This window comes from Engystomops pustulosus, chromosome 1, assembly GCF_040894005.1.
Source record: "Engystomops pustulosus chromosome 1, aEngPut4.maternal, whole genome shotgun sequence".
NCBI classification, from domain to species: domain Eukaryota; kingdom Metazoa; phylum Chordata; class Amphibia; order Anura; family Leptodactylidae; genus Engystomops; species Engystomops pustulosus.
In genome coordinates, this window is record NC_092411.1 from 191,904,724 (window position 1) to 191,932,418 (window position 27,695).

At 42.5% G+C, this 27,695-nt stretch overlaps 2 protein-coding genes across 5 annotated transcripts in view; both read right to left on the reverse strand.

Annotated features, from left to right (window-relative positions):
• The window catches only part of AFF1 (ALF transcription elongation factor 1), an 85,963-nt gene that overhangs the window by 49,331 nt on the left and 8,937 nt on the right, over nt 1-27,695 (reverse strand). For 2 of the 3 annotated variants that reach the window (XM_072116531.1, XM_072116524.1), the window contains exons 2-3: nt 21,298-21,421; nt 18,981-19,793 (exon numbers count right to left, since the gene is read on the reverse strand). In XM_072116531.1, the coding sequence (XP_071972632.1) occupies nt 18,981-19,793; nt 21,298-21,421 (937 nt within the window). The remainder of the gene's footprint in view (nt 1-18,980; nt 19,794-21,297; nt 21,422-27,695) is intronic. The other variant, XM_072116534.1, reaches the window with a different exon arrangement.
• On the reverse strand, nt 8,558-10,832 carry LOC140070194 (uncharacterized). Of its 2 annotated transcripts, none has more exons than XM_072116544.1 (2): nt 9,204-10,832; nt 8,558-9,131 (listed from the first exon to the last, which is right to left on the reverse strand). In XM_072116544.1, the coding sequence occupies exons 1-2, from the start codon at nt 10,830-10,832 to the stop codon at nt 8,829-8,831; spliced, it is 1,932 nt and encodes a 643-aa protein (XP_071972645.1). In that variant the 3' UTR covers nt 8,558-8,828. The 2 variants fall into 2 exon arrangements, with proteins under 2 accessions (XP_071972645.1, XP_071972649.1); XM_072116548.1 differs by having other exon boundaries at nt 8,561-9,336; nt 9,586-10,832.

Sequence of the window (27,695 nt, forward strand, 5' to 3'; positions counted from 1 at the left end):
ACATTTTCTAAATGCAAGTTGAACAATTTTTAAAAATATGGCATGGCTGGAAAATGCGTTAAAAAGCAACATTATATTATACACTTCCTGCCTTGTTACAGGGTTGACTACAATGTAACAGTGACAGTGCATTTTATACAACTTGGTAATTTGTTACATAAAGACCAGCACTGCAATAGGACTTGTATTTTATGCAGGTAGAGAGCATCACATGTCTGAGTGGCATTCGCTGGCCAAGTGCGCATAGGGGTAAATGAAAACTTTAGGACCCAATGACCAGGTTTTACTAGAACACTCAAAAATATATAAAGTTACATTGGGGGAGATTTACCATCCCTGCCCCATTTGGGATTTACTGTGCCTTCTCCACTAGGAATGCTCCAGCCTGCTGTATTTACTTTAGTATTTGCCGGAAAACCAGCTAAGACTATAGCCAGGGTCGAATTATAGCCGGGGTTCCGGGGGCCCCCACCAGAGGACAGTCTCTGACCACTGTTACTAAGAAATCTTCTACATTGCACTCGCTTCTGTAAGGTGCGATATCATGGGAAGGGGTGTGGCGGCATGCAAGTTTAGATGCCTTAATGGAGGTGAGGTGGTTGTATGTAGCCATTTTACTGGGAGTGAGGTGGCTTTATGTAGATGTATTAATGGGGGTGAGGCAGCTGTATGGGGAGACTTTAAAAATGGCCACTTACAAACACATTACAAAAAACATGAGGTATGGGCAGCATATAAGGTTGTTGACCAATACCGTATTCCTCTCCATAAAATGGCACCAGATGGTGGGTCATGTGATCTCTAACTGGTGATTGTTCATGGACAGTTAGAGATCACATGACCCTTCTGCGGCCATTTTATGATCAGGAATGTCTGGCTGATGAGGTAAAAGACAGGAGGCTTCACTTTACATATCAAGAAAGCAGAGTAGAACTATTAATAGATTAATATTGAAAAATCACCCAATATCCTGCCCCCCCTACTCATTACAAAAAAAACATAAGACAAAGTGGCCAACCCCTCTAAGACTGGCATTTATAACGCCAACCCCTCATTTTGTCTATATCTCAAGAAATACTGGAGGATGTTCCTGTCTATGCGTTACTCACATAACACCTCCTCCTCAGTGCCTCCATCCAACAGAATAATTTATTGTTTTAGCAATGACCTGACACCGAGCTTCCAGGAAGCCATGGGAACAGCACACTGATCAGCCAGAGATGTCAGTGTAATCTCACACATGTCAGCCTTCTCCAGCAGGCAGAATGACCTAGGTTACCTAGAATATACTATATATGCAACAGGCAGAGCAGCCACAGCTGTCATTCAACACATGACAGATACTGAACTTAGTCTTCTACAACTCAGCCACAAAACCTGTCACATATCTGAAGACTAGGGCATTATTTGTCAATTATCTAGATTGCATATTCTGAAGTATAATTATGAATGAATAGACAACCTTGGAGTTATGATCTGTCCCTACATAAAGTGCTTTTCATAGTGACAAGTAATTAACTAGAATCCATCACAAAACGGTAGACACAGGCCCGGCGCCAGCACCCGGCTAACCCGGGCAAGTGCCGGGGCCCCGGGGTACTGGAGGGGCCCACGGATCTCCCCGGGTCAGCAGGACATCTGCCCCGCTGCCCGGGAGATTCCTTTCCTCTCTCATTGCGATCTGTGTCCTCCGGACACAGATCGCAATGAGAGCATTTGCACTCACTGCTGAAGGCTGAAGGACCTTTGATGATGTCATGGTCACATGACATGCCGGGGAAAGCAGTAACAACACGGAGAGAGAGAGCTGCATCAGGTGAGGGGGAGACATGACAGGGGCCAGGGAGGGGGTCAGTGTGTATACAGAAGGGGTCAGTGTGTATACAGGAGGGGGTCAGTGTGTATACAGGAGGGGGTCAGTGTGTATACAGGAGGGGGTCAGTGTGTATACAGGAGGGGGTCAGTGTGTATACAGGAGGGGGTCAGTGTGTATACAGGACGGGGTCAGTGTGTATACAGGAGGGGGTCAGTGTGTATACAGGACAGGGTCAGTGTGTATACAGGAGGGGGTCAGTGTGTATACAGGAGGGGGTCAGTGTGTATACAGGAGGGGGTCAGTGTGTATACAGGACAGGGTCAGTGTGTATACAGGACAGGGTCAGTGTGTATACAGGACAGGGTCAGTGTGTATACAGGAGGGGGCAGTGTGTATACAGGAGGGGGCAGTGTGTATACAGGAGGGGGGTCAGTGTGTATACAGGAGGGGGGTCAGTGTGTATACAGGAGGGGGGTCAGTGTGTATACAGGAGGGGGCAGTGTGTATACAGGAGGGGGTCAGTGTGTATACAGGAGAGGGTCAGTGTGTATACAGGAGGGGGTCAGTGTGTATACAGGAGGGGGTCAGTGTGTATACAGGAGGGGGTCAGTGTGTATACAGGAGGGGGTCAGTGTGTATACAGGAGAGGGTCAGTGTGTATACAGGAGAGGGTCAGTGTGTATACAGGAGGGGGCAGTGTGTATACAGGAGGGGGGGCAGTGTGTATACAGGAGGGGGGGCAGTGTGTATACAGGAAGGGGGGCAGTGTGTATACAGGAGGGGGGCAGTGTGTATACAGGAGAGGGTCAGTGTGTATACAGGAGGGGGTCAGTGTGTATACAGGAGGGGGGGGCAGTGTGTATACAGGAGGGGGGGGCAGTGTGTATACAGGAGGGGGGGGCAGTGTGTATACAGGAGGGGGGGCAGTGTGTATACAGGAGGGGGGGCAGTGTGTATACAGGAGGGGGGGCAGTGTGTATACAGGAGGGGGGGCAGTGTGTATACAGGATGGGGCAGTGTGTATACAGGGGGAGGGGAGGAATGTGTACACGGGGATGGGGGGGGGCAGTGTGACTACTGGAGGGCGGCCCATAAAGGGGCCCACTAGGGCTCTGTCGCCCAGGGGCCCACTAAAACCTGGAGCCGGCCCTGGGTAGACACATACAGGTATAAATCCATAGCGTCTCCACAGACAAACATCTGCATAAATTGTAAGCACGGTCCTTGACAGTGCCACGTCTATCCCACCAGTCAGCTGTAATGATAAGATGACCCCAGAATAGGAAACCCAAGAGCTGCGGCTTACTAACCACAGACTGGATGTATTACAGACTTGACAGACTTGTACGCACCAATGGCGGTCGTAGCTGCTCTTTGTAATACATAGGAGAAGTTCATCCCTCCAAAGTGTATTAATACAGCAACATAACAAAATACAACTTATACGTGGAGAATACGTATATGGATGGCTTCAATCTGTGAGAACTGTGCTTGAAGCCAGAAATAAGACACTTTCAGTTTTACCCAGCAAGAAATTGCACGAATACAGATAGCAAAAGTTCATAGTAGGTTAGGTAGTAATAGGACATGGAACCTAAGCAGACTACACTGTAAACTCCGATACCAGTACTAAAATATAAAAGTTTTCAATCTGGCTTGTGCAATATTCTGCTGGTGAAGAGCTGCTCTACCTGCCCAGTCCACGTGAGTCACTGCACAGCCATCCATTGTGGACTATTCCATTCTGCTGCAGGGGTGCTGGGCTAGTCCAGAGACAAGGCTGAGCACGAGACTGCAGCCAAGCATAGGAGCTGCCAACAATGATATGGCAGCTGCAGGTGACATATAGGCCCTGGAAATGTAATTAGTGAAGAGCTATGAGCAAGAGGAAATCTCTTTAGCTTGATGTCATTAAAGCAGCAGGAGGTTAAATGGATGGACATGGTGGAAGAAATGAGGACAAGGGATAAAAAACTGTCACAGACAAGGAATGCAACAAGTGAGGAGAGAGCTCAAACACATACGTGGCTTCCAGCACTGCAGCACATGAATACTTTACATAGTTGGACTACGGGTGAAACATTCCAAAATTCATCTGCCTGTACTTGGGGCTTCTTTCACAATGCATTTAGATGTGAATGCAGAAATCAGAGGAAGTGGAATATTTATGATGTAGCAGCAAGTATGTGGGAAGAGTATTAGTCGCACCCCAGTTCAATCCCACCAAGTGCGCACAGGGAACAGGAGAGGACTGCAGAGCTTGGAGCACCCTCCCCAAGAGAGTTTAGTTTCTATAATTATGTATTGTTAGGTCCCAAGTCTGCTGCATTATCTAGTCTGAGGTCATCTTTTTATCTATATTACCTGGTCCTGCCCGGCTTCATTTATTGTATGCCCTGGGTCTGCAGTATTTATTGCGTTGTCTGGGTTTTGGGTCAATATTAATTGCATGCATCTGTTTTCTTATTTTAGTCTATATTATTGATTGAGAACACAAACTCCTGACTAAACAAAGGACTACATGACGGTCTGTATTATTAGAAGACTGCATTATTTGGCCTTTCTAGGGTTTCCAAAAATTGAAAAGAACCCTGATAAGTAAATGGTTACATAATGTCACCAGGATGTTATGCAGAAAACAAGCCCTTATACTGCTCTGTACACAGAAAAATAAAAAAAAATTATGGATTTTTGAAGTTGAATAATGGAAACACAAAAAAAAAAAAAAAAAAAAAAAAAAAGGACCAAGCCATTGAAGACATCTACCACCAGGATCAAGTATTGTAAACCAAGCACACTGACATACTGCTGTGTACCCCCTCTGGTAGGATCCACACTTCTTTTAGCTTCTAATGCCCTGGTTTTTACGAAAAGGGGCTTTTAAAATTATGCAAATGATCCTGAGGTAGCAGCTCCTAGTGCTAAAACAAACAAAGCAGGGTTACAATGATAGCGTTATCAGAAACCTCCGATAACTCTTTCCAACAGCGCTGCGGATTGGATCCTACCACAAGTAGCGCACACCATTATGTCAGTGCGCTTGGTTTCAAATCCTTCATTTAAAGGGGGTAGATGTTCTTTAAGGACTTAAGAAGCAGAACTGAGAAATTCTAAATTATAGTTCAAGAGAGCAGCTCCCCCCCCCCCCACACTCCCATTTCCTATTTTTCAGTCTTTTCTCTTGCTCTTTCCAGTGTGCATTACTCTCTCCAGTGTTCTCAAAACAGCTTATAGATAAGCAGCTCATAGATTGTGTCTTTCTCACAGTGGAGTGGACAGTGCATAAGTGTATATAAACAGCAAATATGGTTAATTGCCACGCCGTGGCCACCTTAGTGGGTTATATACCAACCCTTTATACTCTCATATATCACAGCAGAAAACCGGAGAGTTTGCAACAGAAATTAAATGCTTAAAATACAATATTTTATTGGATACGCTTTAAAATATATAGAAAACCTGGGTCTTGGGCATGTTCTTGCCCCAATAAGTAGACAAAAATAGACGAAATATCCAACAGGAGTAACGCTATCCACAAAACATATATATACAGTAGAGAAGATTGCGTCTTTCCACTCCTGGTCGACAGTAAGTGCAGTTGGGTGGGCAGTCGGTTACATACTCACAGGGATGTGGCTGTACAGCAAAAGTGAAGGTCCAGACCTTCCTTCCATCGGTTGAGTTACCTGTCCCTACTCCCCTTCGTTATATGACTCCAGCCCTTACAAGGGCAGTACCCAGTGCTGACACCTATTCACACCCCGCACCCCTCCACCCGGACGTGTTTCCTCCTGGCATCGGATTCTTCAGAAGGTAGCAAATTTTAGAGCGGATGCATTAAATAAAAATGAGATGCCCATAGTTAAGCGAGTCATGCTGGGGTATATATAGAAGGAGCGGGTGATGGTGACGCCTCGCTCCGCAGGTCTGCCTGGTGTCGGCTGCCTGCATATGCTGCAGCGATAGTATGGTTAGAACCATACTATCGCTGCAGCATATGCACCATACTATCGCTGCAGCATATGCAGGCAGCCGACACCAGGTAGACCTGCGGAGCGAGGTCTATCTTTGTTTGTCTACTTATTGGGGCAAGAACATGCCCAAGACCCAGGTTTTCTATATATTTGAAAGCATATCCAATAAAATATTGTATTTTAAGCATTTAATTTCTAGTGCATTAGTGTATGCACATTCCGATAGATCGGAATAGAACAGCACTACCCACTGGACTCCCAAGTACAGATAGACAAGGTGTTTAGCCAAAATATAAAAACACAAAATCTTCTCACAAAACTATGTCAATCTGCTCTACTCATCCTGCAGAATACATTTAAAGGTGTGTTCCCATTTCGGCAAATAAATGCGATGGTTTGAATAATTAAAAGTTATACAATTTTCCAATATACTTTCTGTATCAATTTGTCACAGGTTTTTAGATCTCTGCTTGCTGTCATTTCGTAGGATGCTTCATGGTTTACTTCTAGGGGGCCGAAATCTGTTCATGGTCATGTGATGTCACACAGGTGTACAGCTGTGTGACCATGGGTCAGATTTCTGTCCACTGGAAGTAAACAAAAGCAAGCAGAGATCTAGAGAACCATGAGGAATTGATACAGAAAGTATATTGGAAAACTGTATAATTTATCATTATACAAACAATAACATTAATTTGCTGAAATGGGAATACCCCTTTAATTTTCTCAGCAACAGAAAAATAGTCAGTGAACTAGTCGGTGTTAAGGAAGTCGATTGTTTTACATGTCCTCAATGAAACACTCAAAGAACATTCTCTACCTACACAAAAATTCCAGGACTCGAAGAGCAAAAAGCTACATAGCATAAAGCAACACAAACAACCACAAATGTGCAATATCCAGTCCCCAGGTTCCTTCCTTTTTCCTCAGCAGCATTTATGTGGAAATTTCAATACACCAGCAGTGTCTACAGTAAAGGAAATCAAGTGAAGCAGAAGAAAATTACTGAAAAAGTTAGAAAAACCACACAACAACAACATCATCATACTTAAAGCGTTCCTGGGAATTTTTATTAGACGTATTATGTGTTGCCAAATGTGACTCACAACATCCAAACACTAAAAGAGCACTGCACTGCACTAAACAGTCAGCAAGAACAAAAGATAGGAATAGGAGATGGATCATTTTAGTGACCAAGCAGAAGCACAAGGGTGACAGCCAGTTTTGGACTTTGAGGGCGCTGTCACACGCTGCGTTCTCAGTGCATTTTTGCATGTTTACCATGCGTTTGGCTAGTTTGAATCGTTTTTTATTCATTTGTGGAAGCTTAAGTAGCTATGAAAATGTTAACCCCTTATCACAGACACTAGCTTTCAGCTCGGTGACCAGACTCGATTTTTCAAATCTGACATGTCTCACGATAATTGGTTATAACTTCGGAACGCTTTAACACATCTGGGTGATTTTGAGAATGTTTTCTCGTGACACATTGTACTTCATGTTAGTTATAAAATTTAAGTGATAAGTTTTGCATTTCATTCTGAAAAAAAGTGAAAATTTGGCAAAAGTTTGTAAAAATTCTTCATTTTCCAAGTTTGAAATGTTCTGGTTTCTAGACAAGATGTAAAACTACCCAAAAAGTTTGATAATTAACATTTACAGAATATCTGATTTATGTTGGGATGATATTTTATGCTTCCGGTCATTTTTCTAGGATGTTATGAGGCGCAGAACTGTAGGTGCGATTTTTCTCATTTTCATGAAAATTGCCAAAACTCACATTTTGAGGGACAACTCAGCTTTCAAGTGACTTCAAGAGGCCTAAATAATAGTAAAACCCCATAAATTACCCCACTATAGAAACTTCACCCCTCAACATATGTAAAACAACTTCTATTAAGTCTATTAACCCTTTAAGTGTTTCACATGGGTTAAAAAATATGGACCTGCGATTTAGAAACTATAGAATTTTTTTGGAAAATACATTCATTTAGGCCAAAACTGACATTTTCAGAATAAATTAAATGATGAAACGCACTGCAACGCTTGATGCCCAATTCCTCCCGAGTGTACTGATACCACATATGTGGTGGTGACTGCTGTACGGGCACACGGCCGAGTATAGAATGAATGGAGGCGCCATTCACAGCAGATTTGTATTGTCACATTGTACTACCTATACATTTTTATTTTTTTTGGTAATGCGAACATATGAGGCTTATTTTTTATGGGATGAGATACAATGTATAGATAATTTATTTTGGGAGTCTAAAGCTTATTCACAAGATTTTATTAACTATTTCACGGGTGACACAAACAAAATCATCAATTTTTATTTTGGATTGTTAGCATTTTTTTTTCCCCCACTCACCGTAATGTAAAAATAATATTTTATCTTTATTCTCTGGTTCACTACGATTGCGGTGTTACCTCATTTATATAGTTTTTTTAGTTATTTTTGCTTAATTTTCCTGAGCAAATCGCATTGTTTTGCGAGAAAATCGCATTGTTTTTACTATTTACAAATTTTTAGGGCCATAACTACTGTATTTTTCTGTTGTCAGATCTGGTTGAGGGCTTATTTTTTGCGAAAACAGTTCTTTTCAGTCGTATCATATTAGGGAACGTAACTTTTTTTGATCACTCTTTAGAACATTTTTTGTGATGGTGTTTGATGAAAATTGTGAATTAGACTCACCGGTAATTCGGTTTCCATCTAGTCCTCCATGACGGCCCACTAGGAGGATGACCCTTGACCTCTGTAGGGACAGGAAGCAGAGAGGTTAAAAGCCTCCCCCCCACATCCTCCCGCCAGTGTCTACCAAATAACTACACCGGTGGAAGATACAACATATTTTTATTCTGTCTTGTTTGAATCACATACAGAATTTTCAATAAAGTGAAAGAAGCATGGGAGGGAAAAATATATAGGCCGTCATGGAGGACTAGATGGAAACCGAATTACCGGTGAGTCTAATTCACAATTTCCATAACGTCCCCCATGACGGCCCACTAGGAGATCTACAAAATTAGTAGAGTTAGGGTGGGACCACAGCCTGGAGAACTTTCTGACCGAAGGCGAGATCCTGTGAGTTGGGTAAGTCCAGCCGATAGTGTTTTGCGAAGGTGGATGAAGAAACCCAGGTGGCAGCTCTGCAGATTTGTTCAAGAGAAGCACCCCTCTTCTCTGCCCAGGAGGCGGATATGGCTCTGGTGGAATGGGCTTTAAGGTTAGGAGGAACTTCCTTCCCCTGTTCTGTGTAACAAGAGGCTATGGCAGTCTTTAACCATCTGGCGATCGTGGTTTTGGATGCCTTTACCCCTTTGTTCTTCCCCTGAAACTGAACAAAGAGATTGTGATCCTTGCGCCAGGGTTTTGTAGCTTTTAAGTACTCTAAGACCGAGCGCCTTACATCCAGGGAATGCCACTCCAATTCCTTGCTTGAAGAAGGATTCCCGTAGAATGATGGAAGAATTATTTCTTGATCTTTGTGAAACCTGGACGCCACTTTGGGAACAAAGCTTGGATCCAGAGTCAGAGTTATCCTGTCAGGGAGAATACACATATAGGGTTCTCTAATAGAAATGGCTTGGAGTTCCCCCAGCCTTCTAGCTGAAGTCACAGCTACTAATAAGGAAGTCTTTAAAGTTAAGTTTTTTATACTAGCGTCCTTTAAAGGCTCAAAGGGAGGTCTGGAGAGAGCATCCAGAACCAGGGAGAGATCCCAGGAGGGAACCCGCTTCAGAATCTGAGGCCTAATTCTATTTGCAGCAGCAATAAATCTTTTGACCCACCTGTGGTCCGCCAGGGGATGGTCGAAGAATGCGCTCAGAGCCGAAATTTGGACTTTCAGAGTGCTAGTAGAAAGACCAATTTCTAGTCCTTTTTGCAGGAAGTCTAGTACCTGTAAAATATTTGGGTTAGACTGAGAGGGGGGATTAGCCCCACAAAAGGTCACAAACTTTTTCCATATCTTATGATATATGGCGAAAGTAACCTTTTTCCTACTTGCCTTCAACGTAGTTATTACAGCCCGAGAGAGACCTTGGGACCTTAGGAACTCGAACTCAGGATCCAAGCCGCCAGACGGAGTCTTCCTGGATCGGGATGGAAAATCGGACCTTGGTATAGAAGGTCCTTCTGAATCGGTAGAATAAAAGGTTGCTGGACAGATAGGGACCTCAACAGTGGGTACCAGCTTCTTTTTGGCCAGTTTGGGCAGATCAGGATCACCCTTGACCGGTCGAGCAAGATTTTCCTGAGTACTCTCGCAATTAGGGGAATTGGGGGAAAGGCATACATGAGACTTCCGCTCCAACGATGGCTGAACGCGTCCAAGTGATCTCTGGACTCGCCGGCCTCCAGAGAGAAGTATTGTTGGCATTTTGAATTCTCCCTCGTGGCGAATAGGTCTATTTGGGGCATGCCCCAGACGCTGGTTAGATGTAGGAAGATCTCCTGGTTGAGACACCATTCGTTCGGTAGGATCTCTCTCCTGCTGAGATAATCCGCTTCTCTGTTTAGGGATCCCTTCAAATGAGTGGCAGAGATGGAAAGGATGTTTTCTTCCGCCCACTGGAAGATGGTACGAGCCAGACTCGATAATACTGGGGATCTTGTACCCCCTTGTCTCCTTAAATAGGACACTGTCGAGACGTTGTCCGAGAGAATGTGGATATGATGATCCCTCAGATAGGCTGTGTTCGATCTTAGCGCTTCCCAGACCGCTCTTAACTCCCTGTAGTTTGAGCTGCTTTTTGCTTGGGCTAGAGTCCAGGACCCTTGCTCGTAGTGGGAAGGAAGGATTGCTCCCCAGCCTGAGCTGCTTGCGTCTGTCACTATGGTGATGGTTGGGAGGTGGTGCCAACATACCCCTTTCTCTAGGTTCCTTAATTCCATCCACCACAGCAGGTCCCTCTTTACAAAGGAAGGAATCCGGATCTTCTTGTCTAGACCTGAAGACTTCCTGTTCCAGAAAGTTAGGATCCAATTCTGAAGGATCCGAGTATGGCTCTGACTCCAGGCGACCGCAGGTAGGCATGCTGTGAGGAGCCCCAGGATCTTCATCGCCTGTCTGACTGGTACAGAGTCCTTTCGTCTGAATGAACGAATCTGATGCTTTATGTTGGATATTTTCTCCTGAGGAAGAAAAGACATTTGGTGAGTTGAGTCTAGAATGATCCCTAGAAAGGTCTTTCGAGTGGAGGGTACTAAACTTGATTTTTTCAGGTTGATTAACCACCCCAACTCTGTTAAAATTCTTAGGGAAGACTCTCTTGCCAAGATTAGTTTTTGTTTGTCTTTCCCTATAATTAGCAAGTCGTCTAGGTAAGGGATGATTGATATGTCTTGTAGTCTTAAAAAGGCTACCACCTCCACCATGATCTTGGTAAAGACCCTTGGAGCCGATGAGATACCGAATGGAAGTGCACGGAATTGAAAGTGTAAGACAGAGCCCTCGGGAGAGAGAACCGAGAATCTTAGGAATCTCTGAGATGAGGGGTGAATAGGTACATGATAGTATGCATCTTTTAGATCTAAAGTGCACATATAGGAGTCTGTGTGAATAAGTTGGGTAGCTGTTCTTACCGACTCCATGCGAAATCTTCTGTAAACGATGAAGCGGTTTAGCTCTTTCAAGTTGATAATTAGGCGATTTGATCCATCTGGTTTTTTGACAAGGAACAACGGGGAGTAGAATCCCAATTTTTCTTGTTCTTGAGGGACCGGCACCACCACTCCCATGTGGATTAGATGAAATACTTCCTGCCAAATGAAGGAATGTGTAGAGTGAGAGAGAGATGGTAAGGGAGCGACAAACCTTGGAGAAGGGGGGGGTGATGAAAATTCTATCCTGTAGCCTGATTCCAAGATAGACAGTACCCAGGGATTCGAGGTGACCTTTGTCCACTGGGATAGGAATCCCAGGAGACGCCCCCCCACTCTGGCGTCATTGTTTCTTGTTTCCTGGACCCTCTGGGAGGTTAGAGAAAAGGAAACCCCTTCCCCTTCCTCCTTTGGGATAACTCCACCGTCCTTGCTTACCTTTGCCACGGTAAGTCTCTCCGGTGTTCCTAAAAGGACGAAAGGAAGATTTCTTGGGTATTGTTTTGGACTCTGGAAATCCCCTTTTTCTGTCAGACGCCTTTTCGAGTATAGCGTCCAATTCGGGTCCGAACACAAAGTCCCCGGAAAAAGGAATGCTGCACAATTTGGATTTAGAGCGGATGTCCCCGCTCCACTGTTTCAGCCATAAGGCCCTCCTGGTGGCATTGGTAAGAGCTCCTTCTTTTGCAGCAAACCTTATTCCTTCAGCAGATGCGTCAGCAAGGAAGGCAGTAGCTGATCTTAGCAATGGTATGCTTTCCAGTAAGTCTTCTCTGGGAGTACCCTCCCGGATATGGGACTCTAATTTCCCCAGCCAGAAATATAGTGTTCTTGCCACCGAAGTGGCTCCTAAGTTTGACTTTAGGCTTAGCATGGAAGTTTCCCACGCTTTCTTTAAAAGGGCTTCAGATTTCCTGTCCATCGGGTCTCTTAGCTGAGCCGAATCTTCAAAGGGCAGGTCCATCTTCCTAGAGACCTTGGAAACCTGTACATCAACTTTGGGGAATGAGTCCCAATCCTTTGACTCTTCAGGGTCGAAGACTAAGCGTTTCCTGAAATTCTTAGAGACCGCGATTTTTCTCTCAGGGTCTCTCCATTCCTGACTAATTAGACCCCTAAGGGTATCGTTGAGGGGAAAAACACGCTGTTTCCTGGCTTTGAGTCCCCCAAATAGTTCATCTTCGCGAGAAAGAGGGGGTTCCTCGTCCTCGAGGTTCAATGTATCTCGCATAGCTTTCAGAAGATCATCCAGATCCTCATTTTGGAATAAGTAGCGGGAGCATGTTGCCTGCTCACGATCCTGATGATCCTGGTCTCCCGCCAGAGAGCAGGAAGGAGAGTCTGAAATGCATCCCTCTTCTTCCTCTGAGGAGGAAGCCGATACTATCCGAGCTTTCTTACGTGGGGGGGCTCCCTGCGTAGCCGCCGCCACTGAAGAAACCACTTTCTCGTCTATAAAGGACTTAAGCTCGTCCATAAAAGACGTTTTCTCCTCCCGCATGAATTCATCGATACAGGGTTTGCAGATCGGTTTCTTATAGCCTTCTAGTAGTGTACGGAAGCACATACTGCATTTTTTAACAGGAATCCTGCTTTTTTCAGGCTTTTCTCTACTCTTTTCAGACTTTCCTGATTTCTCTTCCTTGCCTTTCCCCTTAGAAACTTGCTCCTAGGGAAGGAAGGCAAGGAGACAATGACTTGGAGCTCACAACAAAAAACAATTGTATATGTTGCCATACAGCACCACTCACGTGCACCGGGGGGTGGAGTAGGCCCAAGTCTGCCTCATCAGCCATTACGATGTCTGGGACGGCCAGCCAAGAAGAAACAAGTCATAGACCTCAGACCAACTGACTACCCGCTTTTGAGGATTTAAATACCTTCATGGGGAGCCCATCCCCCTGCCGGTGGCCTCCACTGCGTCCCGCGCCCGGTCCGCGGTCACTTCCGGTCGCGACCGGAAGTCGTCATCGAACAGGGGGAATTCTGGGAAACGTAGTTCCCTGCGTCCGCGCGAGAGTCTGGTGGACCAGCCCGCCGGAGAGGACGCCAGCCGGAACGATGTTACCGTCCAGGGAGAGCCCGCAGCCGCCGGGCTAACCGAGGATCTGTCCGGAGGGGAACTTGGACCGCAGTCGGCGTAACCCCAGGTAAGGTTGGTAAGTATGGAGATCCTTCTCCGTTTTTTTTTTTTTTTTTTAAAAACGTCCCCCCCCCCCCCTAGGAGGAGAGAGACCCTCTCTTGACCTGACCCCTGTAGGGACAGGAAGACACTGGCGGGAGGATGTGGGGGGGAGGCTTTTAACCTCTCTGCTTCCTGTCCCTACAGAGGTCAAGGGTCATCCTCCTAGTGGGCCGTCATGGGGGACGTTATGGAAAATTGTATATTATGGGAAGTTTTTGGAGTTTTTTTTTTTTACGTAGTTCACCGAGCGGGTTCAATATGGATTTAGATTTATTGTACAGATTAATACGGACGCGGTGATACCAAATATGTACGTGTTTTTGTGTTTTATTTACATTTTATGTGTTACTGGGGATATTATGGGACTTTATTTTATTTAATTATATTATAAAAAGATAAAAAATTTTTAAAAACTTTTTTACATTTTATACTTTTTGGCTTGAATAAGCAATCATCCGATCGCTTATTCAAGCCTTTACACTGCAATACACTTGTATTGCAGTGTATAGTGTAAGTAACTGAGCATGCCGCGCATGCTCAGTTACACACAGCCGAGTCCTGCCAGGAGGCGAAACCCGGCACAGAGAGGAGCCGACAGCCTCGGGTCACTTGTCGGGACCCGGGGCAGCGGCAGGAGGGCACACTGAGGGGGGGGGGGGGGTCCGATCCACGGGGGACACACTTGCACGCTGCGGTCATGCTTGACCGCGGTGTGTAAGGGGTTAAACACCCGGGATCGGAGTTTTCCCGATCCCGGTTGTTAGTGCCGGGTCTGAAATCATCTTCTGACGCGCCGCCGTAGAAAGCCGTTGCATCAGAAGAAGTACCCTTAATGACCGCAGTAGAAAGCCGATACGGCGGTCATCAAGGGGTTTATACAGCTGCTTACACTTAAATGAAGAAAAACTCATTCAAACCAGCCAAACGCATGGTAAACATGCAAAAATGCATGTGTTTTCAGAACAGCCCAGGAATGGGCCAAGAACACACTGTGTGACCTCACCCTAAGGCTGGATTCACACTGTCGTACTGTAATATGGCGGGCACACTGCAGTGCGCGGGGAGAGGAGGAGGCGAGCGCTGCTCACCCCGTCCCTCTCCATAGGGATAGATGGGGCACGGCGCCGTATGCAGTGAAAAGGTAGAACATGTCCAATCTTTTCACGAGGTACAGAGAATACGGTGCCGCACGTCTATGGGGGGCATATATCCGCCGTATATATGTCCCCCATACAGCAGTGTGAATATGGCCTAAGGCCTGCAGAAACCAAGGATTATCCAAATAAAACAAATACAGCATGCCTATTCCTTTAACAATGCTTAACCAGTTTGTGAATGGCGGAATATATAGTTTAGATTAGCATATGTACAGTATTTATAATTTATTACTTCCAAACTAGAATCTCTGGGTGCTATACTGATCTGGTGTGCGATTCATGTACAGTATTATCACTATGAGCCATTGCTTCATTGTGGTAATAGCCCTATGCAGTAATATCAAGGACAATGTATAAGGAACACACTACTGGTACCCTCTTATTTCTAGGAATATGTTAAGGCTCTGTTACCTGTGAGATACAAATCTTAGTAAGCGGGTTTTCGCTGCACTGGGAAAATCATCACCTGTAATACTTCCATCTAACCAAGGTGACAACTGTGTACCTGATAAAACTCAAAATGTTCCACGTAGCCTTAAAATATTTCCCAATTGCTAGAACGAATTCTACCACTGACTAAAGGGCATAGTTTCCATGGCAAAAAACCCACAGGAAACGCATAATTGTAACCAGTAAAGGGATTTACCCATGACAGAAAATTTTTAAATTTCAATCCTCCAAGTGATGTTTAGTGATCAAAAAATCATTTTTAACCCCTTACTTTACAATTTTACTCACTCCCTAGGCTGATGAGTGCAAAATACCAGAGCGGTGTGTGCTGACAATGAAAGATTATCAGAATACAGGTTTATATACCTTTTTATTTAGCTTCTGAACCGTCTACTGGTATTTGACACATAGGAAAAGAGAGATGAGATCCATGAGATGCATATAACAATGACATTTCCAGTTCTGCCGTCTCAGCCATAACTTACACTTTCAGCTCTGCTGTGCCTCCCTCCCCTGGATAATGACAATCTGCCTGTACCTTTGGCAGGAAGTCTGTGCGTTTGTGGGAGAGCTAATCTTAGAATGCAAAGGGAGGAGGTCAATGCAGAGAGGAGCTAACTGCAGCGTCAGACAGGAGAACAATCTGTCCTGCCTGAACCTAGACTTTTCATTTACAGTCAGATCCCAGGGAAACAGAAATTGTATACACCAGGACATGTCCTATCTTTCTCCGTAGTACGGCGCCGTGCGCCATATGTTCCCATGGAGAGGGGCAGGGGTGAGCTGCGCTCACCTTCTCCTCCTCTCCCCGCTGTGCTACGGTACAGCAGGCAACGGCAGTGTGTATGTAGCCTTCGGCTGGAAAAAAAAAATACTAATTTTGAGTCATTTAATGCAAAAAATTGCAATATGTCAGCAGTTTAAGCCATGTTTTATTAGCTTTCTTTTGAAAGATTTTGTCTTTGGTTTTAAGTTAAGATGCCCTATTGGCACTGAGGCACTCAGTGCCCACGGCCATTAGTAAAACCAGACTGAGACCCATCTGTTAAAAAGCATGTCAGAACCCTGTTTGAATATTATGAATCAGGGGGGAAAAAAATCTCCAGTGCAGGTAGCCCAAGGGTCGTGAGCTGAAGAGCCCATTTCATCGCACTACCACAAGTCTCTACACATCTGTGTTCAGTTTATTTTATTGGAACAGATTAGTCCTTAATGGGGTTAGTCACTTAAATCAAATCTTAACAGGGCAAGTATAAGGCCTTAAAGGGGTTTTCCCATGAAAGAAAATTCTCAAATATCAATCCCCCTAGTGATGTTAACACAATAAAGATAATTTTTAACCCTTATATATGCAGCAAAGACTTACCGGCTATGGAGAGGGCTCAGCCCGCCCGTGAGCCCTCTCCATGCACCGGGACCCGACCGCCACCGTGAATACACGGCGGGCGGGCGGGATTACCGGCGTATAAGACGACCCCAGAGAAGACAGAAGATTTTTCTGTCTTCAAAAGTTGTCTTATACGCCGGAATATATACGGTATATGCCTGTGACTTGTATTTCTCCTCACGCTTCTGCCGTCAAGGGGGGAGGGGGCAGATTGCAGGGAGCAGAGAGAAACTCAGCTTCACGGGCATCAAACAGAATTCCAAGATGGCTTCCCTAACCCCAAATCAGGAGTTACAGGGTCGTGTCTAGGGGCAACTGAAATTGTGTATCTCAGGGCTGGAGACAGGTTGGACTTAGTACATGAATTACATTTTTTAATAATTTTTCAATGCAATATATGTATTAAACGATTAGGAGTATGCATTTTTCCTCCATTCTGTAAAGTATTGTTGGTTGCGTAGTAAGTGACTGGTAAAGCATGGAATGTTTTTTTACCAAACATGAAATACCCCTCAAACAGGGATTACATATCAACAGACATAACAAATTTATTTAACCCTTTAAGGACCTCAACCTTTTTGTTTTTTCATTTTTATTTTCACTCCCCACAATCAAAAATCTATAACTTTTTTTTAACACTTAAAGAGCTCTGTGACAGCTTGTTTTCTGTGTTACAGACTGCACTTCATTGGGCCGGTATTTAATATTCCATGCCGTGTACTGGGAAAAAAATTCAAAATGCAGTGAAATTGGTAAAAAAAACGCATTTGCAGCGTTTTTTGGGCTTGGAATTTACGGCTTTCACTTTGCGCCACAGATGACATGTCTACTTTATTCTTTGGGTCGGTGCCATCACTGGAATACCAAATTTGTAGAGGTTTTATAATGTTTTCATACATTTACAGAAATAATAGAAAAAAAAATCTACACGTTTTTAATTTTGCCATCTTCTGGCGCTAATAAAACTTTTTTTTACAAAATAGCATAAAATTGCCATTTTCAAATTTTGGCACCATTTTCCGTTGCTTGGTTAAATGCAGTGAAATACCGTTATTATATTTTGATAGATCGGCATTTTCAGATGCGGCGATACCTGTGTTTGAAATTTTCACAGTTTTTTATATTTATATCAGTTCCAGGGAAAGGGAGGGTGATTTGACTTTTTAGGGGGTTTATTATAATTTTTTTTCTTTTTTTTTAACTTTTTTAAAAATTTTTACTTCTACTATTTTTCAGACTCTCTAGGGTACTAACCATAGATTGCCGGATTGATCCTACCATACTTCCATAGATCGCTCCCAGAGATGACCGGAGCAGCCAGTCAACAGATCCCCCAGCACATTACAAGGGCTACACCAAGGCCGGGTCAGTTTTTACACATTGTTGAATTACAATGCAAGATTAAGAGGCAAATACTTTCATTATTTTAGTGGAGAAGAACATAACACATATGCAAAGGGTTTAGATTATCAAGGTACAGGTTTATCTACACTTATTTAGCTTCTGAATATTCTACTAGCATCTGACACAGAAAAAGACATCAGAGATGAAAGCTTAAGAGATCCATGAGATGGATATAAAATACAATGACACGCTTAGCTTTGCTAACTCACCTATAACACACACCGCCAGCTCAGCTATAAAGACCTTTTCTGTCTGTAGCTTTCATAGTAAGTCTTTGCACAATGCTGCTGGCTGGCAGAAAGTGCTTGCGTCTGAGCTGGTCTTAATGCAGGAGGGAGAGGTAGAAGGCAGAGAGCAGAGAAGTAAGAGAAGCTATTCATGAAAAGAATCCAATCATAGTCAGAAGACTTGCGGTCGTATCCAGGGACAACCAAAACTGTAAACACCAGGACTAATAGAGGCTGAAATATATTATTATCTGTGAAGTGCTGTATTTTTGTTTAAGTGAATTACAGAATGTGTCATTTTGTTATCCTGAGTATATTTAAGAATCTTTTATTTGAGGGAATACCCCTCTAACAACATAAAGGGTAAGTAAATGATTCTTCCATCATGCATCATATTGTCTTGTAAGCCTTCCACTTGTATAGAACCCCAAGGCAACAGTAAACACTAGTGGTCTGTCAGCTTAACCCACTTTCTTATATGTACGGAGGAGGGGGACTCCTGATTCTACCTTGATTGCAGATTTTGACATCCCATTAAACAGAAGACAAAGCTAATAGAGCATATTGAGAAGTCTTTAAAATACCTAAATTTAACTCAACCACACATATTCAAGGAGACAGATAGGAAACGGAGCTGAAACAAGTAATCATTTGAAATAGGGCTCTTACTTATTAGCCAAATTAAAACTCATTACTTTGTTTGGACCATTATAATTTGCAAAACTGCATCCATAAGAAAAGTGTAAAATGAAGCAAATTTAAAATAACTTACCTCCAAATGTTCTGAAGCGATTTCCAATCTGGAAAGTTTGTCCCTGGCGTTCGGTTTAAGATCAGCATGAGTTTCATGAATCTCCTCATGATAGTCCTCTTGCAGTGGCTTTAGATCTGGTGAAAGAGTGGGAGCCTGATCTTGACCATCCATAGGACGTACATAAGCTGTGGGCTTTGGAGGCAATGTATGTATTTTTGAAGTTAAGTAAGTTGGGAAGGTTTGTGATGAAGGCACTAAGTTGGCAACAGTGGTGGAAGCTGGATCTGTGATAATTGGGGATTTGGTGGTATGGGTATAAGATTTTTCATGGCTTTGACCACTGCGCGGCTTGGAATCAATTTGATGGGTGGAATGTAATGGGGACAATGGCTCAACAGGAGGAGACATTGATGACAACAGAGGTGAAAGAGCCAAGATCGATGCTGGTGAAGAAGACTGTACTGCAGAGCGTTGATCTTGAGCTTGTATTCCACCTCTTTCTACAGACATGGTTCTTGATTGTTGCTCCTGTTTTCTATTATTCTGAAGATTATGATTTTGGACATGAGATTTCACGGGTTCACCAGTGGACAACACAGGAGCTGTACGAGGCCTATTTCTATGCCCCATAGGCATACTAGATGATTTTGGAGGCCCCATAAACTGACTGCTGTTATTGTGGGAAGAGGGGTGTTTATCAGGTCTTCCCTGTGAAGCAACTGGGATGCCAATAAGGTCCTGATGTGATTTTGCACCAATGAGCTCCTTTACGTCTTCGTAATTACCAAGCATGCTCTGTATACGACTAGATAACTCGTCACCTTTGCTTGTCTAAAAAAAAAAATAAATGATAAATAAATGCAAAACATTTTTTTTCCAACAAAGTATCACTTTTAAAGAAATGCTGTAGAATTTAGAAGGGAACCCGTCATTTGATTCCATCATGCTCTAGGACGTTCAAACTACTATGAAATGTCCACACGTTTATCCCTAGTAAGAAAGAATAGCCCTTAGAAATGAAGGACCACCACTGCTAGAGTACCGTATATACTCGAGTATAAGCCGAACCGAGTATAAGCCAAGGCCCCTAATTTTACCACCAAAAACTGGGAAAACCCATTGACTGCATTGGTCTCAGGCTCCCAGTACATAGCTGGCCAGCCCCCTTGAAGTATACAGCCAGCCAGCCCCGTTCGCCAAGCACATTGAAAAAAAAAAAAAAAAAACTTCCATACTCACCTACAGGCGGCTCCCTGATGCTCCGTTCCCCGCGGCCAGTCTCCAGTCTTCTCTGTGTTGTATCAGCCGGCAGATACGCGTCCACGCGATCTGCCCGCAGGCACACAATATCACGCGGGAGCCACGCGGACCATCGGGCTCCGGAGGGAGAGTATGGAAGTTTTTTGTTTTTCATTGACATGTGTATAAGCCGAGGGGAGGTTTTACAGCACATTTTTTGTGCTGAAAAACTCAGCTTATACACTAGTATATACGGCAACTGCAAATAAACAAATTGTTTTTGCATATGAAATGACCAGGAGATACTGAATGCAGAGCTGGTCATATCCAAGGACAGCTATCTTGTTTTTAAGGAACATGACTAAAATTTATGGGAAATTATCTTGACACTGGTTAAATTTTTTTTGTGACCTGTAAATGAAGAAATTAAATAGGACAGATGAATAATATAAAATGTGAATGCCCAGCTAGGAATATCCTTTTAAGTTACAAAGGTCTGAAATCTTTACTGTGTGTATCCAGGTCATAAGTGTCTGGTGTTTCCGCTGCTACCATAGACCATTCCTCCCTTAATAATTGGGCAGGTAGTTCATGTTTTATCCACCGGCCTCTCCGTTGGATGTGTATATGCACTTCAATCCAATCCTGTGGGCAAATGTGTTGTGTTCTGCAGAAAGGCACGAGATGTATGCAAATAGATTAATAAAGAGTAAAAGGCTGCATAAACCAACAAACATTTCCATTGCATGGTCAACATATAAGAAAAGATACAAAAAAAATGTATGCCCTGTACATACCTCTTCAGAGAAGCAGACACATGAAAGAAATTGCTAAGTGAATTCAAGATTTGGTGTGATCTTTCCAATAGCAGCTTCCCCTTATTTGCCAACCCCTTGGAGCCTCTTATTTCCCAAGTGAACTTACAAACCCATCTATTTCACTTCACAGCAAGCTTAACTGCAGCTGCTCTGCTAAGCAACTATGGAGGTAAATATGGTTTAGTTCATTTCTCTTAATCATCAAATCACTTATGCCTCTGTAGGTGGTTATGGACCTGCTTTAGATATACAATGACCATTATGCTTTATGAATATACCTTATAAGGTTGTGGAAAAAGTGGAGCATTGTCAATGAAAGGATCTCTTTCTTGAAGAATTTCCTGATTCCGTCTCTCCCGTTCTCTAATGCGGAGTAAATTTCTGTCTTCATTGTATAAGCTGCTAAGAAAATAATAACAAAATGCAAATTTATCGAGAACACACAAAGTCTATGCAGACAGAATTAATAAAAATGTGCTGTACATGTTCCATGTGCTCATTTTACATTTCCACCTTCCATAACAAACTGAAATGAAATGCACCATCTATATACTAAAGCATCACTAACACAGCTGAAGAAACATGGACAGAAATGGTGTCTGTCAGTGTTACCACACTGGTATTTTCTGCTTCCCCCCATCTGTTAATACATGAAAAGGCACGTCTACAGTCAACGTGGTCAGTTATGTGAGGAAGTGTGAAAACTGGGGAATTCCTTGCCGAATACAGGCTTGCCTTAAGAATATCCCAGTATTGAAATGCAAACTAAAAACCAAGGATACAAGCTACAAATCCTGGTTTGGACACAAAGATTTCAGAATATTGTTAATTTAATTAGAACTCATCGTAAAGAGGGAAAAAAGTGCAATGGAAAGTTTAACAGGGCTGTCTATAGTAAATGGAATTTACAGGCAGTGTCAGCCTATGCAAACGAATGACTGCTTGTTCAAGTAAAAAAAATGTAAAAAAGTTTTTTTTAAAAGCCCCTATACATATAAAATGTACATATAACAGAAATGTGAAACTCCCTATAAAAGAACCCCACATCTATGGCGTCGCCACATCCTTAATGACCTGTTCAATAAAAATTAATAAACCTGCACAATGAACGGCACAAAAATATTTTTTACCTATCTTGTCCCGCATAAATTGCCATAAACTATAGAAATAGGGCATAAAACACTCCATAATAGGAACAATGAAAAATACATTTCATTCCACAAAAAATAAGCCCTTGCTTGGCAACATTAAAGGGGTTCTAAAGAAACATACAAGTAAACCCCTATCCACAGGATAGGGGTCAACTTGCTTATCGTTGCGGGTCTCAGCGATGGGACCCCCATGCATCAGGATAATGGGGTCTGTTGTACCCCTGTCATAGTTTGAGCTATGGATGTGGGCCATCTTGTATGTTGCTGGAGAACCCCTTTAACAGAAAAACAAATAATTTACATCTCACAAATGTGCACCCATGAACCATCTAAAAACCATTAAATCCTACAGGGCAAAGCTAACTGTTGCATTACCATCTTGCCCTTTTGCACCTTGCTGCGCACCCATACAACAAGTAACAGTCCACATGTTGGGGGTCTCCATACTCAGGAGAACTTGCACAACAAGTTTTAAGATGGGTCAGTCAGTGATGAGGCTGTAAAAGGGATCTGCTCCAAAGATTGTGTGAAATTCTTGCAAAACAAGAATTTCAGTAGCAGGCACCTGGCCACTAACACTGGATTGAAAGGCAGGGGAGATTATTTTAGGCAAAGTGAATTACAGCAGATTGTGTCCAATTGTGTTTAAAGTCACATAAAAGTAACCAAAAACCGTAGTGAAGTTTGTGATAAAATTCAAAATCCACAAATTACAGCAATGGACATGAGGGCAGTAACCTGCTTCACCAGCTTCTTTTTTCCTAAAAATTTGCAACATCAGCTTCTGAGACTTATCAAAAATACAAGTGCTGGGTACAGTTAATCTGCTGTGCCGAGATAAGAGCTGAGTAGCTACAATATGTACAAGTCATAGGCAGCTGTATGTTTAAAGCTACATAGAATGTTTAGACTTGTCAAAGAAGAGCATCATATATGGCATCCTTAAAGATCTACAGGTCCACAGCAACAGGGGTCTCTCTTATGTTTATTGCTATCCAATGCCCATAGCTGCCAATGCTGCTTTTTGTTACATTTAAAGCTTCAGGAACATTCCAATTGACTCTAAAGGACCCACTGCTCTACATACACTTCCACAAGATCATCAGTGATATGTCATATCAATACTTTGATCTAATTTGCCTTAAATGGTCTCAATGATAGGACTCTCTACCACCACTAACTTTTCATGCATGCTGAATTAGCTCTTCGGTCAGATATGAGTTAGCAGCAGCAGTCTTTGGTTAGTCATGCCTTGGACTTCCATGCGGCTTGATACTGCCATGGCAACCACTTGGAGAGGCTTGTATGGAGTACAGCTGACTCGTCATTAATCACATGGACTGGTCAAACGTCACAGGCGCTTGTAAAAAAAAAAATCCCTCAGCCAAAAGAAAAGACAAGTCTGTGCATCCAATATGACCAGATTTACAGCTCCGAATTCTTGCACAACACAAATGCCAACAGAAGTTCTGTGATGATACATAGTGAAGTCGACTGAGCAACTTTTTCATTCAGCTCATTTTAAAATGTATGTGTATTTAGAGTATTCCAGATGTGTTTAAGGTCTATTTAATACCCAGATTACTGTGGAAAACACAATTCTATGAATATGTATTTCCGATGTATATTATCCTGCAAAATTCTACTGTCCATCAGTGGACAAATGACCTGACGGATTCCCTTACAGGTTTCAGGTGGCATTCATAAATAGTACAGCTCTCATTCCTTTCCTATATCATCAAGTAGTAACTGCAGGTCTAACCAGGTCTTTCGCAAGACCTATATAAAGGTTAGGTAAATTGGTAAGTGGTTAGTGACATATTTTGGATTATTTGTACAGAGATTAGTCACTTGCTTTTGGAAAATAATTACAGGATGTCAACACATTGTTGCTCAGAGTTTCAATAGGAGGATTGTGATCCTAAAAACTGCTGTCGACATATGAAAAAAATACCGTATATGCCGGCGTATAAGACGACTGGGCGTATAAGACGACCCCCAACTTCTGCCCTAAAAATATAGAATTTGGTATATACTCACTGTATAAGACTACCCCTCTCCCAAATGAAAAAAAGTCTGCTTAAAACTTTGCAAAACAAACAAGAGAGCAAGTGCCTGGTGATCATAACTGTAAGCTGCGATAATAATGAAGATCCGACATGCTTCTGTAAGTGCCGTCTGTAACCCCCAGCTCTGTGACGCCGACCGCTGTGACAAGGCGGCTGCATTAGCATACAGCGCGCCGCCCCGTCAGCGCGTACTAAGCCTCTTCTAATGACTGTGAGAGGCGGACTGGAAGCGGCTCTCTGCGCGCTGACGGGGAAAAAAACCACCTCACACAGTGCGGCCCCCGTATATCCGGCGTATAAGACGACCCCCCACTGTAGCCATTATTTTAAGGGGTTAAAAAGTAGTCTTATACGCCAGTATATACAGTAGTTGTTAAATCCTAACAATTGTGGTGAAATTGGGCTGCAATGAAATGTGTGGGGGGTGGGTTACTTCTATATCCTAACAGAAAATGTTGAAGAAAATAGGGACTGGGCGTGTTGGATTTCAATTTCTCAATATTTCAAAGCGATGGTGACCAATTTCCTTCTCTCCATTTGAAAAATAATTTGTGTGACCTCAGTCCATTACAGTCACTAGGGCCTGTCAAGCAACACTTGTAATAGGTCATACAACAACACCTGGCACTTGTTATTTTCACTGTTCTGTAATTCTAATAAAAAAAATCTATAAACCAACAGCAATGTGAACATATCCTTGATAGGGAATCTAACTGCAGTTTGGACCATACAAAACTGTAGACAGTGTTTGGGGGGGGGGGGGGGGCTTTGTACATTTGTGTGGGTTTTTAATACCAGCAGGACTGGGTATAATCCTGGAATATAAATATAAAGTGCATTTATATTCCTGGATTGTAGCTGGACTTGTAGGATCTGATGGAGTCTCCTCAAATTGCATTCAAACTATTCATTCACATCGCTCCCCAGCCCCTGCCCTCTCCTGTAGTATCTTATAAGAAGCCACATCTATAAAAATACACAAACCCCTGAAAAAAACCACCACATGAACCCATAGCTACAGCTTTTGCAGGTTTTTATAGAAAACAAGCTTCATTTACAAGGACAGGTTTCCTTTCCCTCAAGGACAGATCTTAATATAGCAGTGCTGCTATGTAAGCAACAGATGTTACTAAAACACATTCCCAAGAGTGGGGAAAAAAATCAGCAATTAAAAAACACACACCATAATGCAATTGGGAAACCAACATAATGTAAAAATATAAGCAAAAACACCTGCTGTAAGTGTGGAACCCTAAACTTATAAACCTTTGAAGTCTGATATACATCTGTAAAACTGCTCCAAAATGGTTGTTTTCAACTTTTTGTGGAAAGGTATTCATGTACATAGTGTCACAGCACACAATGCTGTACTGAGAAAAATATCAGTCCCTTTCTCCACTGGGGCTCTCAATCTAAATGATAAATCACCTTGCCAGTTTTGGAGTGTAGGAGAAAACAATAACTTGGGCAAAAACACAAGCTCCTTGCAGATGTTGCCCAGATTCTGTACCACAGAAACAAATATCTCTGAACAGCAACATTTTGTAAATATTAGTGAGGGGAATCAATGGTTAAATAAGAAAGGGTATGGATTGGTCTCTATACTTAACTACTTGTGCCCTTATCTCAAAGGACAAGACTAGTCAATTAACGTCTTGCAGATAGCATGGATCAAGACCTTCAACAAAGATTTTATTACACATTTGACCACCATCTGTCTATACAAGGCAATATATTATGAAGGCTTTGAGGGCTGTTATTCCATAATACTCAAATATTTGATTACACCTTATCTCCTATAGAAATCCTCAGCCTACAATGCACAATACACTGTTATGTAGTTTTCTTAGTCCAACAAGGAGTTATCTGCTGAGCAAACAACCAGCAATAAACTGGCAGTCACTCGATTAACATTACCCAGGCATAATGTCAATGCCTGAAAGGCCATCGTGGTACAAGATGCCCAGCCACCGATGACGTCCCCAAGCCTGTCATGCAATCATGTGATGCCACCGAGCACACACAGTACAAGCACTTTTTATGCCCTGTATTTTACTTTAGCTGAGCTAGCCAAGTTAAGCAGTGTTCTATTGGAAAGAATAGTAATTTTCCATGCCATTGCTAGATACTTCTGCACTTTCAGTATGCAGTCTTATGGCAGAGATATGTTTACAGTCAGGCTTTTCTCGTGAAGACTGTATGTACTGCATGATAAATGGCAATAGACTTGTAGGACTAAGAAATTCCTCATGACACATCAATACACAATTTGTTTCATCATAAAAAAGGGGGGATATATATATATATATATATATATATATATATATATATATATATATATATATATATATATATATATATATATATATATATATATATATTATATACAAGAAGCATATGTCACATGTCCCTCAAGCAAGATAGATGTTCTACCCCAATGCATTGGACATTTCACACCTTTTTCTTTTTAATAGTATAAGATGCAGCTTAGATACAGTCTACGGTCCAAAATGAATTCCCCGCCCCAACATATGTGAAGTAGTGAACCAAATAAACACCAGCTGCATTTATGAAAAATACAGGCAGTCCCCGGGTTACATACAAGATAGGGTCTGTAGGTTTGTTCTTAAGTTGAGTTTGTATGTAAGTCGGAACCGTATACTTTATTATTGTAACCCCAGTCAAAATCTTTTTGGTCTAAGTGGCAATTGGATTTTAAAAATGTTGGATTGTCATCAGAACCAGGATGAACTATAAATCTTAATTACAGGCACCTGTGATAACTGTTACAGCTGTTTATTGTAGCCTAGGACTAAAGTACAGTAAATTACCAAAATCCAGAGGTCCGTTTGTAACTACGGGTCGTATGTAAGTCAGGTGTTCTTAAGTAGGGGACCGCCTGTACATACATCTCGAAGAAAACAAATACCAAAAAAAAGATTGGGACTTATGGATAGTGAACCCTTACCACCAAGAGTAAATTTTGAGTTCTCAGGTCACTGTTGTTATGGTTACAGTTTTTGTGTTTACAACGGTTTACATGTTAACCTATGTCCAATAAGCCTTTGAATGATAAGCAGTATAATATTAGATTGTATTATTAATGCCAGCTTTAACATACAGAACATATATATGCAAACTAAACCTGTACCAAAGCAGAGAGAAATCTAGCAACAAGACTCAAGACTGTAAATAAAATTAAAATAACCTGCTTTGGCTAAGGCAAGAATCCCAATGTACAAATTTTTATGTTGGAATATTATATGTATGTTTATGAAAAAAATTAAAAAAAAGTTTAAAAAAAAACAAAACAAAACATCAAGGATATTGGAGAATACTGGATCAAAAGTTAACTTGGAAGTGATAGGAATTTGGATCAATGAATAGACTACAGAAATATGACTGATGCCAGCCCGAGAAAACCCCATTGCCTGCATACAGAGAACTGTATACAGG

Coding starts and splice junctions, on each gene's coding strand:
- LOC140070194 (XM_072116544.1), bottom strand. CDS start 10,832: ATGCCTACCTGCGGTCGCCTGGAGTCAGAGCCATACTCGGATCCTTCA. Junction 9,132..9,203: donor TGGAGTGGCATTCCCTGGAT/GTAAGGCGCTCG, acceptor CTCTTTGTTCAG/TTTCAGGGGAAGAACAAAGG.